Here is a 15,596-nt window from a genome sequence, read left to right on the forward strand (position 1 = left end):
ACAAATAGACCACTTGCAACAAGCCAGCTGTGCATTTGCAACCTTCAGCCCAGAGCCGGCTGCAGGCCTCTTCTCTGTGCAGATAGCTGTGCAGAGGGTCTGTGCAGGAAACCAGATGCCAGTTCCCTTCTTTCTGGTGTCATTCTCCATCCCTGTCCTCTGTGTGTGCTTCGTTTCTTAGGAAGGAACCTCAAAATTTGCAAACCTGGATAGCAGTGTGAAAGAAAACCAGAAGCGGACTCAGAGGCGGCTCCAGCTCCAGAAGGATATGGTAGGTACAGCCGTCGGCCTTCCCTGCGAGCCCACGGGAGAGCGGCCCTGGGTGGCCGCCTGGGCTCCTGCATGGCACCCGCACCTTCAATCCGCAGGGCATCCATGCTTTCCTGGAAGTTGTCCCGTTCCTTACCTCATTTGTTCTCAGCAACCCTGGGAGATCTGTAGGAGAGATGTTATTGCGCCCATTTGACCCAGTAGGAAATAAACACTGAAAGTCACAAATCATGGTGTTCTCTGGAGCATTGTTTTTCTAGAGGTAAGGGAAAGTCTGCAGCGGGGACACCGTCATCCCTTTTACTCTCTTCCTCTATCCACTCCCGCACCTAGAAGCTGCTGCTACCTGGCCTTGAGACCCCCTTGGCCTTGAAATTCCCTGGCGGGAATGCCTACTTTAGTCAGCTTTGGACCCAGCGTGGCCCAGGGCCTGGGTGCTGAGGAAAGAGAGTAACTACTCTTAGGAGGACTTGGTCCGTTTACTTGTAGATCTTCTCATTTGTTCCAAGCCCTCTAGTCGTTTGCCAACTCTCCTTACTAACCCTAAGGACTAACCAAATCTTTCTAGTTTTCTAGCACTCAAAGGAGTATCATCCCTCCCTCCTTAACTGAAGGGTAGTTATTATCATCTTCAGCTTTATTTAAAAAGCTCTCCTAACTTATAACAAGAAGAGGGAAAACCAAAGAGAGGAGATTAGAAACCGACAAACTCTACATGTTCTCATCCCGGTTTAGAGAAGATTTCTCTCCTTCTCTGGAAAGCTGGACCTACATCAGGGACGTTTTTGAATTGATAGGACTCTCCTGTAATGTAAAGCCTGTAAAAACTTCACAGCCTTTCAAACTTTCCTAGTTGTTCAAAGACAAATTAAAAATAGCTGTTAAAAAAAGATTATTTCAGTTCAGGGGGAGACCTTGTACACATAATGGGGAAGGGCAAACCAGCTGACGGTGAGTTCCCGAAGGACAACACCCTCCATGGCGTGAACTGCATGAAGCAGTTCTGGCTGAGGAAACACCAGCCTCATGTCAGGGAACCTGGTCTTGCCCTGGCTGAGGCTCTTTTCTTGCCAGAATTTCTGTAAGTGCCTCAGTGGAATTTAGGAGAAGGTGCCCATGGAAGCCCTTTTTAATTTTCTTTTCAACATGGTTACTGCCTTGGTACCCTTATGGAGAAGAGCGATGATTTCAATGGAAATTTGGTGAAATTAATATAGTATATACCGGCAGTTGCAGTATTTCTACCTTGATTTCCAAGGGCCAATGTTTTAAACATAGGCTTCTTAATTTTGGGGATTTATAGGTAAGTTCCAGCCAGTACATGCGTTTCTGTGAACCCCTCACCCAGTTTCCCCCTGGTTGACATCGTCTGTGGCACATCTGTGAATACGAAGACGCTGACACTGGCATGTTACTGTTAACTAAAATCCAGACTTCATTTGAATTTCACCATTTTTCCATTAGTATCCTCGTTCTTTCCAGGATCCAGTCCAGCATACCACACTCATTTAGTTGTCACATCTCTCCAGTCTCCTCTGGGCTGTGACAGTTTCGCAGTCTTTCCTTGTTTCTCATGACCTTGACCATCTTAAGGAACTGTCCTGATGTCCTTACAGTGTCCCACAATCAGGATGTGTCTGTTGTTTTCCCAGTTATGAGACTGAGGTTATGGGGTTGAGGGAAGAATATCACAGGGGTGAAGCGCCGTTCTCATCACGTCATATCAAGGAGTGAATGACATCAGTGTGACATCTGGTGTCACTGGTGCTGTTACCCTTAACTACTTGATTAAGGTAGAGTTTGCCAGGTTTTCCATTTTAGAGTTACCATTTACCCTCCTGTATTCTTTGGGAGCGAGTCAGGAAGTCTAGCCAAGGGGCCGTTGCAATAGTGACGTCTCCTCCCCTCGTGGTATAGTCTTCTCCAGTGTGTACCGGTCCACTCCTTCACAGAGGGTGAGGCCATCCCTTTCCAGAGCCATTCCAAACAACTGGAGTGTCTGCTCACTCTGAAAGAGAAAAGATGTCTCTCTGACGTATGCAAAAAATAAGCCCCTCTGTTAACAATTTTGAGCATACTTGTCTGATCTCCTGACTTTGAGGTTTGTTTTTCATAACTCTTAAAGTTAGCTACTAGATGATGGAGTTCTTGTCTTATCGGTGTAGGAATTTTAAAAATTTCGTTCATGGAGGTTAGCACGATTGGCCCCAAATTCTCCTTATTTATTCTCCAAACCTTGTCAAGTCAAACCTTGTCAATTCAAAGATGGCCGCTTCCATCTGCGAATGGGCATGTGGCTGCCTACAGCCCACAATGGGTCCAGTTGCTCCAGGGTGGGGGTTACTGAAACCCTCAGACTTGTCAGTAACAACCGTGTCAGTTCTGCTGTCCTTGCTCTTCAGGGTGTGATGCAGGGCACTGTGCCCTACCTGGGCACCTTCCTGACTGACCTGACCATGCTCGACACTGCTCTCCAGGACTACATCGAGGTGAGTTCTGTGCGGGTGGTGACACTGGATCTGCAGCCTTCTCACAGGATCCCCAAGAGAGAAATTCACTTCATTAGTATCTATTGAGGGCCCATCACATACGTGGCATTTGTGCTAGATGCTCTGAGGAATACTGAGGTGAAGAACACCAGAAGTGGCTCGCGGTCCAGTGGAAGGTGCACATCCAAGCAGGCAGTGGCTGATAGAAGCATTAAGAGTTCAAACAGAAATGCAGTGAGAGCAGAGGGGAGGTCATGATGGGTTCCATATGACGGAGGAGATGGCAAGGTCTCATGAAGGAGTGGGTTTGAGCAAGACCTGGATGTTGAGTCGGACTTTGGGAAGTGGTAATAATACCCTAATATTCCATTCTGTCTTGTGGGGTAGGGACTCAATCAAAGGTGTGCATTTTTACGTATTCCTTTTTTTTCACATTATTTTCTGCTCTGAGGCACCCTCACAGGGGCACGTGTACACACTCTATGGGAAAAGAGGTGAACCCAATCAAACAAGCTACTTGTTAGTAACAATATTAAACTATTAAGTGGAGAAGAAATTGGATATTTGAAATGAGATTTAAGGATTGCTTATATATATTTAAGCTAATCTTTCCTGCGGTTATCACATGCAATCAGCCTTTATAATTAGGAGTAGCACATACTTTGCATAGACCTACCTCCAAGCTGGTCATAAATGTGGACATGCTCATTCATTTTGCATTTCCCGGGCTCTAGCTCTATATCTCTTCACATCCTCTGCCTCAGCTTATCTCAGGAAACACTCATTAGTTCTGGGGAATTTTTTAGGAGTGACCAATGATTTAGAAGTTACATTCAGCCTACTAAGAATAGTTGCTGAGGGGATGAAGAATTGAAACTTAATTTTTCATGATGCTGTGTAGAAGGGACTTCCCTTTTGATAAAGCATTGACAGTTTGGTTCCTAGTATGAGCCAAGCGCCATCTGTTTTTGTTGCTTTTGGTCAAGGAAAAAAAAAATGTAATGGAACATTTGCTCAAGCTTTTGCCTTTCCTGGCTCGGCAAATGTATTTGGATTCTGAATTGTAATTTCTTTATCATTACTATTTTAGTTAGTTTCAGACATTCTAACAGAAGGCTGTTTGCCTATCCTGTCCTATTATAATTAAAAGATTTTCTTCAAAGTAAACGAACAAACAAAACAGAAACAAACTCATAGATACAGACAACAAATTGATGGTTGCCCAGCTGGGGGATGGGTGAAAAAGGGGACGGGATTAAGAAGTGCAAATTGGCAGTTATAAAAACAGTCACAGGGATGAATAATATTGTTATAATGGTGTATGGTGTCTAGATTTATCAGGGTGATCATTTTGTAAATTATATAAATATCACTATTGCATATTGTATATTGAAATTAATACAATATTGTATGTCAAAAAATTTTTAAGTTTTTAAAAGAATGTTTTTCTCAAAGCGAACAATGCTTCTCCTCCTCCATAGCAGCCATAATTATAGTATTGTTAATTAATTGTGACTTGATTTTATCTTAATTAACATCCTTTGATCTATTTTAGTAAGACCTAGAACAATACAAGGCTTGGCTGTGTTTCAAAGTAGTGTGGTTTGTCACTCCTTTTTTTTTTTTTTAATTTCTTTCAGGGTGGGCTGATTAACTTTGAGAAAAGGAGGAGGGTAAGTAGAGATTTTGGCTGTGATTTTCCATTTTACTTTATTTATCTGGGCATGACAAAATGAAAGAAGCGGGGGCTTAAGTTTTTTGTAGAGGCAGAAAAAAATGAATCAGCATTTATTGAACATTTTTCGTATACCACTGTGCTTAGCATGTTCCTATGTCTTATCCGCCAAGAGCCCTGCGAGGTAGATTTTATCATCCTCAATTCAAACGTGAGGAAGCCAGGACTCAGAGAGATGAGGTAACTTGACAAGAGTCACCCGGTAGCAGAACTGGGGTTCATATCTTGTCCAGCTGCTCCAAGACCCACATAACTTTCTCACCTCTCCTCATCTCCTTCTTTACAATTAGCTTTAGTAATAACAGGTTCACCCTATTAAGGAGAGGGGTTTCATAAGAGTAAATGACATAGAAGAGTTAATAAAGATGGTTAACTCTTATGGGTCTAGTTGAGAGAGGAAAGGAAGGGTCTTCATTGTTACATGTGGGTAATTATTCTTTTCCTTTCCTGTCAGCGTAGGAAGGGGTGTTCAACATCAATCTGAATTTTTGTGTAGACAGTAGAATAGTTCTGCCCTATGATAAAAAAGATAAAACAGAGCTTTGAAAATTGGCTGTTGCTTTAGTGTTAACATGTGTATTTAAAAAGGTATTTTAAAAGATCCAAATGAAAATGAGGGAGAAAAACCATAACGTCACCCCAGGGCACTGTCCTTGATCTTCAGTTATTCATTCATCCTTTCATTCCACAAATGCTCATGACGTCCCTGACATGGGGTAGGCACTCTGATAGGTTTGGGTATTGCAGCAGAAAAAAACAAGCCAGAGCTCCCTGCCCTCTTATTAAAGTTCACAGTCCAAGAGGAAGGTGGACAATCATTAGGCAATTATAATACAACCTGAAAAGGTCTTGTGAGCAGAAGTAGTGGGTATTATAGGGGCACGTAGGAGGGGCTTCGATCCCCAACTTGTGGGGACACTTCCAGGAGGGAATGACATTGAAACTAAACCCAAAATTTCAGGAGCTAAGCACTAACCTAGACAGGTGTGAGTCTTCTGTCCCTTGGTGGAGGATACATTCTTCTTTAGCTTGATGATAAACGTTCCTTGAAGGTACTGACTGAGACCAAGGACTGAGGTCATTGGATGGGAAGGTGACGCCATGGGATCTGTCTGTCGTTGAGTTACTTCTGTCATAGCCTGTGATGCTAAAACATTCAGTTATTGTGTCCACCGTTACCCATCTTTGTCCTTTAACTTCAGAATAACCCTGATGGTAATCTCTTTCCTTTTAAGACTAGCAGGTTAAACCCTCGGAAAGTTTGAGTAAGGCTAAAGCTTCTACCCACTGCTGACTTAAAAATGAAAATCTTTATTGACGCATCTAAAGAAGTATAAATAATTTTGGACATCATTATATACTTGCTTCTCTCATGAGCTTTAAAAGACTTAGTTAAATGATTTACTGGAGTAGGTAGTAAAAATCCAAGGATTCGGGAAATCTAAACAGTCAAGTTTATGAGACCCTGAACTGTTTGGATGTTCAGTCCTACCAAAACTTATTTATTGAGGGGTCAGAGTTGAGGAAGATGGGGGTGGGGAACTTGGAAGCTTCCTGACTTAAAGTAATTGTTTCTTTACATTTTAGTATATAGAAATAGACATTTTAAATATATTTTAGAAGTATTCAATCAAAAAAAAAAACAAACACTTTTCTATCTCTAGGATGAAAATGGAAAAGAGAAAAAGGAATTCACTCTGACTCTAGGTTGTAACTAGGTTGGGTTACTTTGGTAGCTTGTTTATTCATGTAAATTGCTTTCTCAAGGAGAACGGAGGATTGGCAATGAAAGCATTCAAGGACTTGAAAAATTCTGAGTTAGAATTTTTAAGAGTTAGTCCGGTATTTTATTTCTAAGAAAGGCAGTGCTTCGGAGTCCTCCTAGATGATTTTTTTTCCATCGTTTATCCTAATGTGGCATGTTTTAATGTCGAAAGATGTATATTTCATTGGCCTTATTATTCACTCTTTCTTTCTTGGTGTTCTGCCTGCTTTAGGAATTTGAAGTGATTGCCCAAATAAAGCTCTTACAATCTGCCTGCAACAGTTATTGTATGACCCCAGACCAAAAGTTCATCCAGTGGTTCCAGAGGCAGCAGCTCCTAACAGAGGAGGAGAGGTAGGTGGACATACTGCCCATCAAAGTGGAGCTCTGGTGTTGGCAAGAGGAATACTGCACCCAGTTCCTCACTTGGCCATTTATTCAACAGCTGCTTCATGAGCTGCTACTACTAGTTCCTCACTTTTCAAAGGCTCATGATATAGCAGGAAAAGCTGAATTGATGGTATCAGATGTGCTTTCTGGTTCTTGCTCTACCATGTGTTGATCTTTGTAACCTTGGACGAATCACTGATTCCTCCTGATCTTTAGGATACTCACTGTCACCATTATCATCGTCACCACCACTGCCACCATTGTCACCATGTTTGTCACTGTTGTGTACTGGTACTAGCTTTCAGGGAATGTTCGGTCAGGGAGGGGAAATAGACTCATGGAAATATGATAAGTAACTGAAGTGCTGCAGGACCTACGTGCAAGAACAATTCATTTGGCCAAGGAAATGGGGCGGGGGATTAGCATAAATTGTTACCATTTGGGCAGGGCTGTGAAAGAGACAGAGGATTATGCCAGGAGAACTGGAGAAGAACATTCCAGACAGAGAGAAGAACATGAGCGAAGGCCTGGTGGCCTGATATGCTTGGCATTTGGGGCAACAGTGAGAACTCTGGTGTGGAGGATCCCCAAGGGACAGGTTTCAAAACAGTGGTTGACGCGTACGGAAAGGTCCATCAGCTCCAGTGTCTTGAATGTGGGCCCAGCAGGGGTGTAGTCTTCAACGTGTGGTCCAGAGGACTAGTCTGCAGTCCACTGCATGCTTTTACATTTTTAAGTGGTTGTGGGGGGGGGAAACCCAAGAATGTGACATGGGACAGTTATTTGAGATTCAAATTTTAGTATCTGCAAAGAAAGTGTTATGGGAACACAGCGCCATTCCTTTCCATCTTATTTATGGTTGCTGTCATGCTTTAAAGGCAGAGGTAAGTAGCTGCGTCAGAGACCCTATAGACTGAAGAACCTAGAATACTTACTCTCTGGTCCTTTACAGAAAATATTTGCTGACCCCTGCTGTAGACCAGGGATTTTATTTTATTGGGGAAGGGGAACAGGACTTTATTGGGGAACAGTGCATACTTCCAGGACTTTTTTCCAAGTCCGTTTGTTGTCCTTTCAGTCTTAGTTGTGGAGGCCACAGCTCAGCTCCAGGTCCAGTTGCCTTTGCTAGTTGCAGGGGGCGCAGCCCACCATCCCTTGCGGGAGTCGAACTGGCAACCTTGTGGTTGAGAGGACGCGCTCCAACCAACTGAGCCATCTGGGAGGCAGCTCAGCTCAAGGTGCCATGTTCAATCTTAGTTGCAGGGGGCCGAGCCCACCATCCCTTGCGGGATTCTAGGAGTTGAACCGGCAACTTTGTGATTGAGAGCCCACTGGCCCATGTGGGAATTGAACCGGCAGCCTTCAGAGTTAGGAGCATGGAGCTCCAACCGCCTGAGCCACCAGGCCGGCCCACAAATCCATGTTTTTGAAGCACGTGGAACTAACCAGCCTCAGTCCATACGCCAGTGGGGGAAAGAGGGGAGGAGGGACCTGTGTAAATTTGTAAAATGAGGTCATTAAGTACCGTGTGACATTTGTGAAAGAACAACATAGTATTTATCTTTACTTTGAATAATCAGAGCCTTCCTCTGAAACAAAACCAGTAAATCACGTGAATTCTCAAGTCATTCAATTCTCAAGCCCTGACCTCACGTGCTCCCTTCTCTTCCCCAGCTATGCCCTCTCCTGTGAGATTGAAGCTGCTCCCGATGCCAGCGCCACCTCGCCCAAGCCTCGGAAGAGCATGGTGAAGAGGCTCAGCCTGTGAGTGTCGCCCGGGGGTTCTGGGGCCCTGAGAGGGTCCCATCAGAGTGGGGGAGAGGAAACGTGTCCAACGCAGTTGCCTGGAGCCAGGGCGAAAAGGAAGAACACTTCGCTCACTTGTTAAATAGTTTGTCTTTCTGTCATGAACTTACTGTGTACAGTATCTAAATCCATTCATTCTTCTCGCGTGTTCTCTCTGGTCTGAGCCACCATCATCTCCTGCCAGCACCACTCCAGCAATACCCTTCCCGGCTTCCGGCCTCATCCTTCCCCCAACAGCCCAGTCACCGCCAAATATTCTGGTCGTCTCCTAAAATGTACAACAGATTATATCATTTCCTAGCTTAAAAGCCTTCAGGGGTTTTACTCTGAGATAGTGCCCGAACTCCTTCTCCTAGTTTTCTAGGCCCTGCAGAATCTTCTCCAGCCTTCTTGACCACCTTTCTCTCGCCCAACACCCCTCGCTCACCAAGATCCAGCCCGTCGTCCAGCCATCCTTCAACCACATCGGCTTGTTCTGGCTTCAGGGCCTTTGCAATACGTGCTCCTTTGGCCTGGCATGCTGTCTGTGGCCAGCTCCTTCAGATACTTGGCAGACATGTTGCCTCCTGAGAGACTTGCTGTCTCCCCCAATCACTATTGGACTGGCTGTTTCTTCCAGTGGCATGTAAGCCCCCTGAAAGCAAGAACCTTAGCCATCATACTCATGGCTGTATGTGCGGCTCCGTGCTAGGCATGCGAGAGGCCCACAGTTCAGTTCATACCCGTCTTCCTTGGAGTCAAATGCAGAGTCCTGACAGTGGCCCTCCCGGCGCTCCAGGATCTGCAGCATCAGCCCAGCCCCAGCCACCTGTCCCATACCTGTCTGTCCTCATCTTTCCCCGCGCACTCTACTCTGCGCACTCCAGCTACCCAGACCTCCCTGCAAGCGCTGGGCATCCTCCATGTTTATCTGCATTTCCTCTACTTGGAACACTGGTCCCCCAGACGTCCCTCACTCCCTTCAGATCTCTGATGAAACCGCACCTTCTCGGTGACCCTTCCCTGACCACCTTATTAAATACCATAACCTATCCCACTGACCTGCCCTTCGTACCCTGTCTCACCTCTGCCTGCTTAGCGTTTCTCCACTGCATTCATCTCCATCTGATATACCCCGTGTTGTGCGAGTATGTCTCTTTATTATCTAGAATGCAGACTCTACAAAGACAGGCATTTATGTCTGTTTTTTGTTTATTGCTATATCCCCAGAACCTAGAATGGTACCTGGCACATTGTAGGTAGTTAATAAATATTTATTGAATGAATAAGTTGAGCCTTGTGCCAACACTATTCTACGAGCAATAATACAGATATTCCTCATCCAATCCACAAAACAACCTAAGTGGTAGGTCCTACTGTTAGATCCATTTTATAAACCAGGAAACTGAGGCACAGACAGGGTAAATAGTATGCTAGCTATTGGAGGACCTGGATTCAAACCCAAGATTTGGCTTTAGAACCAAGGCTATAACTTTTTACCATACTGCCTCTTGGAAAAATGGTTTCTGAAAGAAGATAGGAAGGAAAGATGGAATGGGAGATAAAAAGTGGAGGAGGAGAGAAGATGAGGGAGAGAAGGAAGAGAGAAAGGATGAGAAGGAAGGGAAGAAAGAAAGAGAAACTATTGGTGACATTAGAATTTGTGCTTTGTAGCAATTTTTATACAAGAGCCTTAGGAGAACCTAATCTCTGTCTTCAAGTTGATCTCTTAGACATTCAACTCGGAAAGACATTAGATGAATGAATCTAATGAAAGCTACAGAGGTTCGTTCAAGGAAACATGGGATATCATTTGGTTAATAAGTTTGTTTTTCTCTTTCGAAGACATATACCTGTGTCTGATGTTTTGGGCGACACATCTGCATTGACCAGGGACAAGCAAGAAGTGATTAGGGAACATTGGACAGTGTTTTCATGGCGGAATGGACTTGGGTGCCATGCTGACCTCACACATCTCAACTCCACTAGTTTCCTGTGTGAATTTCTGTTTTGTCGCTTGTGAGATGAGAATAATAATGCCTACCTCAGTGGGTTGTTGTCAACACTAGTGGGGTTGTCACACTCCTAAAACAGTGCTTACTTCTCAATGGATTCCTAAAAAGCTACCATTATTTTTTTATGGAACAACTTTCTGTTATTACCTTTTTTTGGGTGGTGGGGGGGGTTGGTCAGGATGCTGACTATTTCCGTGGGTTATTGATACATCCCAGCACTGTCTCTCCGCATACCTCAACAAGTCACACTGAGATATGGAGGCAGGGATGCCATATGAACTTGGATATTGTCATGTTTCCAATGTAGCATATGCATACCTTTATTGGGTGTGGATGCACAATGTCCTGCTTTCAGAAGCTGCTCAGGCTTCTACCTGGTATCAGGTGAAAATGAGGCACTAGTTTTCGAATCTTCTCAGCCACCGTCTCTTCAGATTGGTCCCTCTTCAATCCTCTCAGTTGGTTTCTTCTGGAACTCTCTTAAACATATACAGGCATTTCTTACTCCATTCTCCATGTCTTTTTAACCTCTTATTTTCCATGTGTTTATATTTTGATGCTGATTTCTGAGAATTTTCTTCAGATCTATCTTTTAGTTCACACTTTTTATCTTCAACAGTTATTTAATCTTTACACTGAGTTTTTAATTTACGTAAGTACATTTTTCATTCTAGAAGTGAATTTTTTTTTCAAGTTATCTTTCTGTTCTTTTTTTGAGACTGTCTTGCTCTTAATTCCTGCTTTCAATTTGTTTTCTTATGTCTTTAATATTTTTAAACATACTTATTTTATAATTTGGCCCATGGTAGACATGCAAATATTTGTCGAATGAATGAATAAATTATTAGTTTCTTTCTGACAGTTCCTGTATCTGAAGTTCTCGGGAGTCTAAACCTACTGTTTGTTATGCTTTGGGCAGGATATTTTCTTGTGTGTATTTTTTGTTTTTTATTGAAGTTTATTGGGGTGACAATAGTTAGTAAAGTGACATAGGTTTCAAGTGTACAATTCTGTATTACATCATCTATAAATCCCATTGTGTGTTCACCGCCCAGAGTCAGTTCTCCTTCCACGACCATATATTTGATCCCCCTTACCCTCATCTCCCACCTCTCCCCCCTTACCCTCTGGTAACCACCTAATTATTTTCTATGTCTATGAGTTTTTGTTTCTTTATTTGTTTGTCTTCTTACTTTGTTGCTTTCAGTTTTATATCCCACATATCAGTGAAGTCATATGTGTGTATTTTGCAATTTTGTACTTTGAGTTCATCTTTATCAGGGAATTCTCTGCAGCCTGGGTTGAAGGTTTATTCCTCCAGAAAGACTTTTTTAAAAAAAATTCTGATTTCCCCAGGAGTATCACTGGCCTGAAACTCCTAGTTCCTAGACCACTTGCGTAGCAAATCTGAGTGAGCTGCTGGCCAGGATCACCCATAATTTCAGGGGAGACATTTATCTTTCACCCAAGCTCAGACCAAGACAGACAAGCTTCCTTGTTGTCCTCCTGCGCCAGTAGGAAGATGTTTTTCCCTAGCCCGTCTTTTTACGAAGGGTACAGCCCTTTGAGGGGCCTGGCTCTAGGTAAGGGGTCTCAGTTCCAACTCCTCCCCTTAAATAAACAGCAGCCCTCATCTTTGGGCTGCGTATGTGTGAAGAGCCACCTCCCTAGTTTGCCAAGATTGGCACCTCCCACTCCCCAACCAAAGCAGCTGCAGAATTAGCTCACATGTTTTTGGTTTTCAGTTCCCTTTCTGTTTCTGGCCTGTAGGGATTTTCCTTACTGTCTTGCATGCACAACTTTTTTTAAAAAATTGAATGTTTCTGATCTAGTTTTAGAGTGAAGGGGTCTAGGTTATTGTAGTTCATCAGATTGTTGGAACAGAACTTCTCCTCCTGGGTTTTTTGTCCAACAAGTGCCAGCCTTCTTCTTCAGCCTCATGGAGTTCATCTTATGGGGGGAAGTGATGGGGTGTGATGATGGTATTTTGATTCTGCCAAAGTGGTCCATATGCTATTAAAAAATGGAGAACGCTTGAACTAGAAAGACTTTCGATTAATGTAGCCCTTCATTCAGCTGAGCAAACTGTGTGTTCTTGGAGGTTGGAAATAACCTATTTGGACAAGATGTTTACTATGATCTGTTAGAAGCTTTACAGCAGATGTTTTCCTAAAATAATAATGGCGGGGCATGCGAGACTGAGACAACATCAAGGACTTAATTCACACAAATACCGGTGTGTGCGCTCAATCATGGGTTGCAGATTTGTACGAGTCTGAAGGCCTGGCATTATGTTTTCTGCAGACTGTTTCTGGGGTCGGACATCATCACCAGTAGCACGCCCACCAAGGAGCAGCCCAAGTCCACTGCCAGTGGGAGCTCTGGTGAAAGCATGGACTCCGTCAGTGTGTCATCGTGCGAGTCAAACCACTCAGAGGCTGAGGAGAGCTCTATCACTCCCATGGACACACCTGAGGAGCCTCAAAAAAAGGTATCGACTTCATCCCTTTGCGCAATTCCTAATGCAGGCACATGACACAGTGTTTGCCACATGGGGTACGTCTGTCTGCAAGTTTATCACTCTGTAGTATTTTGAAAGTCATGTTTTTAAGAGGTGTCAAAAGCAGAGTTCTATCTGGGGACTCGTTCCTTATAGAAACAGGTCTAAAAGCAATGAGCATGTTAGTTTTTTCATCTAGCCTTTGAAATACTGTTCTGTACCCACATCGAAAGGCCACGGAAGGATTGTAACCTGTAACTTGAGCTACACTTCATTTAGGAGATGTAGGATCTTCTTTGAAAAAAGTCAAGGTACAGAGACATGTTTAGCTTCTTGATGTCATACCTTGTCTTAGCCAAGCTCTTACTACAATAATGTTACATAGCAAACCACTCCACAACTCAGTGACTTCAAACAACAACCATTTATTCTCTGTCATGCACTGCAGGCTGGTTGATTTGGGTTGCACTTGGCCCCAGGCTATGGTGTGGCTCAGGTCTGCTGTACCTGCCTTTTATTCTTTTTTGGAGTGTAGGCTACCGGGGCCAAGTTCTTAGCAAGCATGCTAAGACGGATGCACAAGAGGGCAGTCGCAATCCCAGAAGCACGTATCAAGTTTTCACTTGGATCATATGTACCAACATTTTATTGGCCAAAGTAAATCATGTGGCCAAATCCCACATAAAAAAATACGGCAGGGAGCTATGTTCCACTTCTAGTGGGAGGACTGTGGAGTCACAGGGCAAAAGGCATGGATACAGAGGAGGCTAAGGAAGTGGTAACAATGATACAATCTGCCATGTCCCTCCCCTGCTCGCCAAAGGAAAGTGATGAGAGCTGATGAAAGAATTCCCACAGAGAGTTTCCATTTTCTATGGCTGCATAAACAAATGCAAAGAAAACAGAAGATCCATCTTAATCTTCTGTACACATCTGCTGCAATCTTTTTGGTCAAGGAGCTTGAATATGAGTTGTCAACTTTGAGGCAACTAGAATTCGCACTGTTTTGGGAGGTTTTGGGGACAGTCAAACTTGCTCCGTCAGTGACTTCTGGCCCTTTAGGCTAAGTGAGGTAGAGTGTTGGTAGCCATTCCTTCATTTTGTGTGTATATATTTTGCAAGAGGATCTGTGTGCTGTTTCACACTGTGTTATAAGTGACAGCAGCAATCTCGGAACCCTCAAGTGACCTTGTCACAAAGCAGCCAGTGCAGGAAGAGCACCGCACGAGGACTCACAGGCAGTGATAACTCAGGTGCGGCCCCCGCTGCATTCCTCACCTTTCGGCTTTGAAATCCAGGGAACAGTCTCCCCAAATATCAAGGAAAGTCTGTAAACGCACACAGTTGTTCTCTCAGGCATTTTCCCTAAACCAGTGGTGTGATCATTCTCTACAACCTGACATTCAGCATTGAATTAGTCAAAACCTGGAGTGAAGTCTCATTATTCACCTGCTGACAGCTTCTTCTGCTCTGTAGGCCCCTTTTCTGGTAACGGACATTGTGCAGAAGTGACAACCCAAGTGCTGCCCACATCTCTGGGGGGATTCCTTCCTGTCCAGGAAGGGGATGGCATCACATTCACACCTGTTAAAGCTACTCACGCCCAGTGTGTGTCATTTGCACACTCCTTGCTCCATCCTTTTTGTCTCCTCCTGTATCAATGCTTTAATTTCTTGCACAAGTCATGAATTTGCACTCTTTGGATGAACCTACTCAGAGTTATGAATTTCTAGTTTTAAAAATGAGTTAATTGAATTGGATGCAAGTAGTTGCTGGGCTACAAAATCCCCGAATGCTAACTGGAAAGGCTTCAGTTCCCCTGCTCACTGCACAGTTGGTCTGGATGTCCTCCCCAGTCCCTTTCGACTCAGAGATCCTGCAGCCCTCCAGACTGTCCCCCTGCCCTCCCCACCAGCTACACTGTGAGGCCATTCTTTCTAGTGAAATGTCACTTCATCCCTTTTTCTTCATCCCCCTGGTCATGATTCCTAAGCATTGATTTTCACACTTGTTCCTTACAGTAAATTCTCAATAAGAATTTAGGGGCTGCTCCGGTGGTTGGCTTAGAGCTGCTAGAACCCAGGCATCCTCACGGCTTTATTTACTTATAAATGTCATTAAAATCATGGAAAATACAACAAAGGGAAAAGGATTAATGTGGAGGAAAAGGCAGGTGAAAATATCAAACCAGTAATTGAAAAATGGACCTCTTGACTGCTGTGTGGTACACCTGCAAACAAAGTGAGGCTGTTAAAATTAGCCCCCATCAGTTAGCCCTCAAATTGAGCCACTAGTTGGTTCATTTGGGGACATAAGAAAAGAAATATAACTAAACCATATTATGATAGAGCGAACCACAGTTAGACTCCTACATCTCAGAGTTGGAACATCAGCTTTCTGGCTCTAATGAAACTAATCATGTGGTAGAATTTAATGTGGAATTATGCCATTGGAAGAAGTCCAAAGGCAATGCAATAAAGTAGACTCCATTTTACGTGGAAGCCAGATCATCAGAAAGCTAAATTTCTGTACCGTTTCCATGGAAAGGTAGACCGGTATGAAAGAAGTTAATGCTATTTATTTTTAAATGATTTCCAGATTATTTTATAGGATTGAGTGGTATAATTTGGCTTGCCTCATTCTGAGA

The 15,596-nt window shown here is 43.7% G+C and overlaps 1 protein-coding gene across 4 annotated transcripts in view; it reads left to right on the forward strand.

The window, feature by feature from the left end:
* The window catches only part of RGL1 (ral guanine nucleotide dissociation stimulator like 1), a 215,138-nt gene that overhangs the window by 190,865 nt on the left and 8,677 nt on the right, over positions 1–15,596 (forward strand). For all 4 annotated transcript variants that reach the window (XM_033092529.1, XM_033092531.1, XM_033092530.1 and 1 more), the window contains 6 exons: positions 182–271; positions 2,673–2,759; positions 4,400–4,432; positions 6,492–6,613; positions 8,324–8,413; positions 12,754–12,940. In XM_033092529.1, the coding sequence (XP_032948420.1) occupies positions 182–271; positions 2,673–2,759; positions 4,400–4,432; positions 6,492–6,613; positions 8,324–8,413; positions 12,754–12,940 (609 nt within the window). The remainder of the gene's footprint in view (positions 1–181; positions 272–2,672; positions 2,760–4,399; positions 4,433–6,491; positions 6,614–8,323; positions 8,414–12,753; positions 12,941–15,596) is intronic.

Source organism: Rhinolophus ferrumequinum, chromosome 22 (assembly GCF_004115265.2).
Source record: "Rhinolophus ferrumequinum isolate MPI-CBG mRhiFer1 chromosome 22, mRhiFer1_v1.p, whole genome shotgun sequence".
Classification (NCBI taxonomy): Eukaryota; Metazoa; Chordata; class Mammalia; order Chiroptera; family Rhinolophidae; genus Rhinolophus; species Rhinolophus ferrumequinum.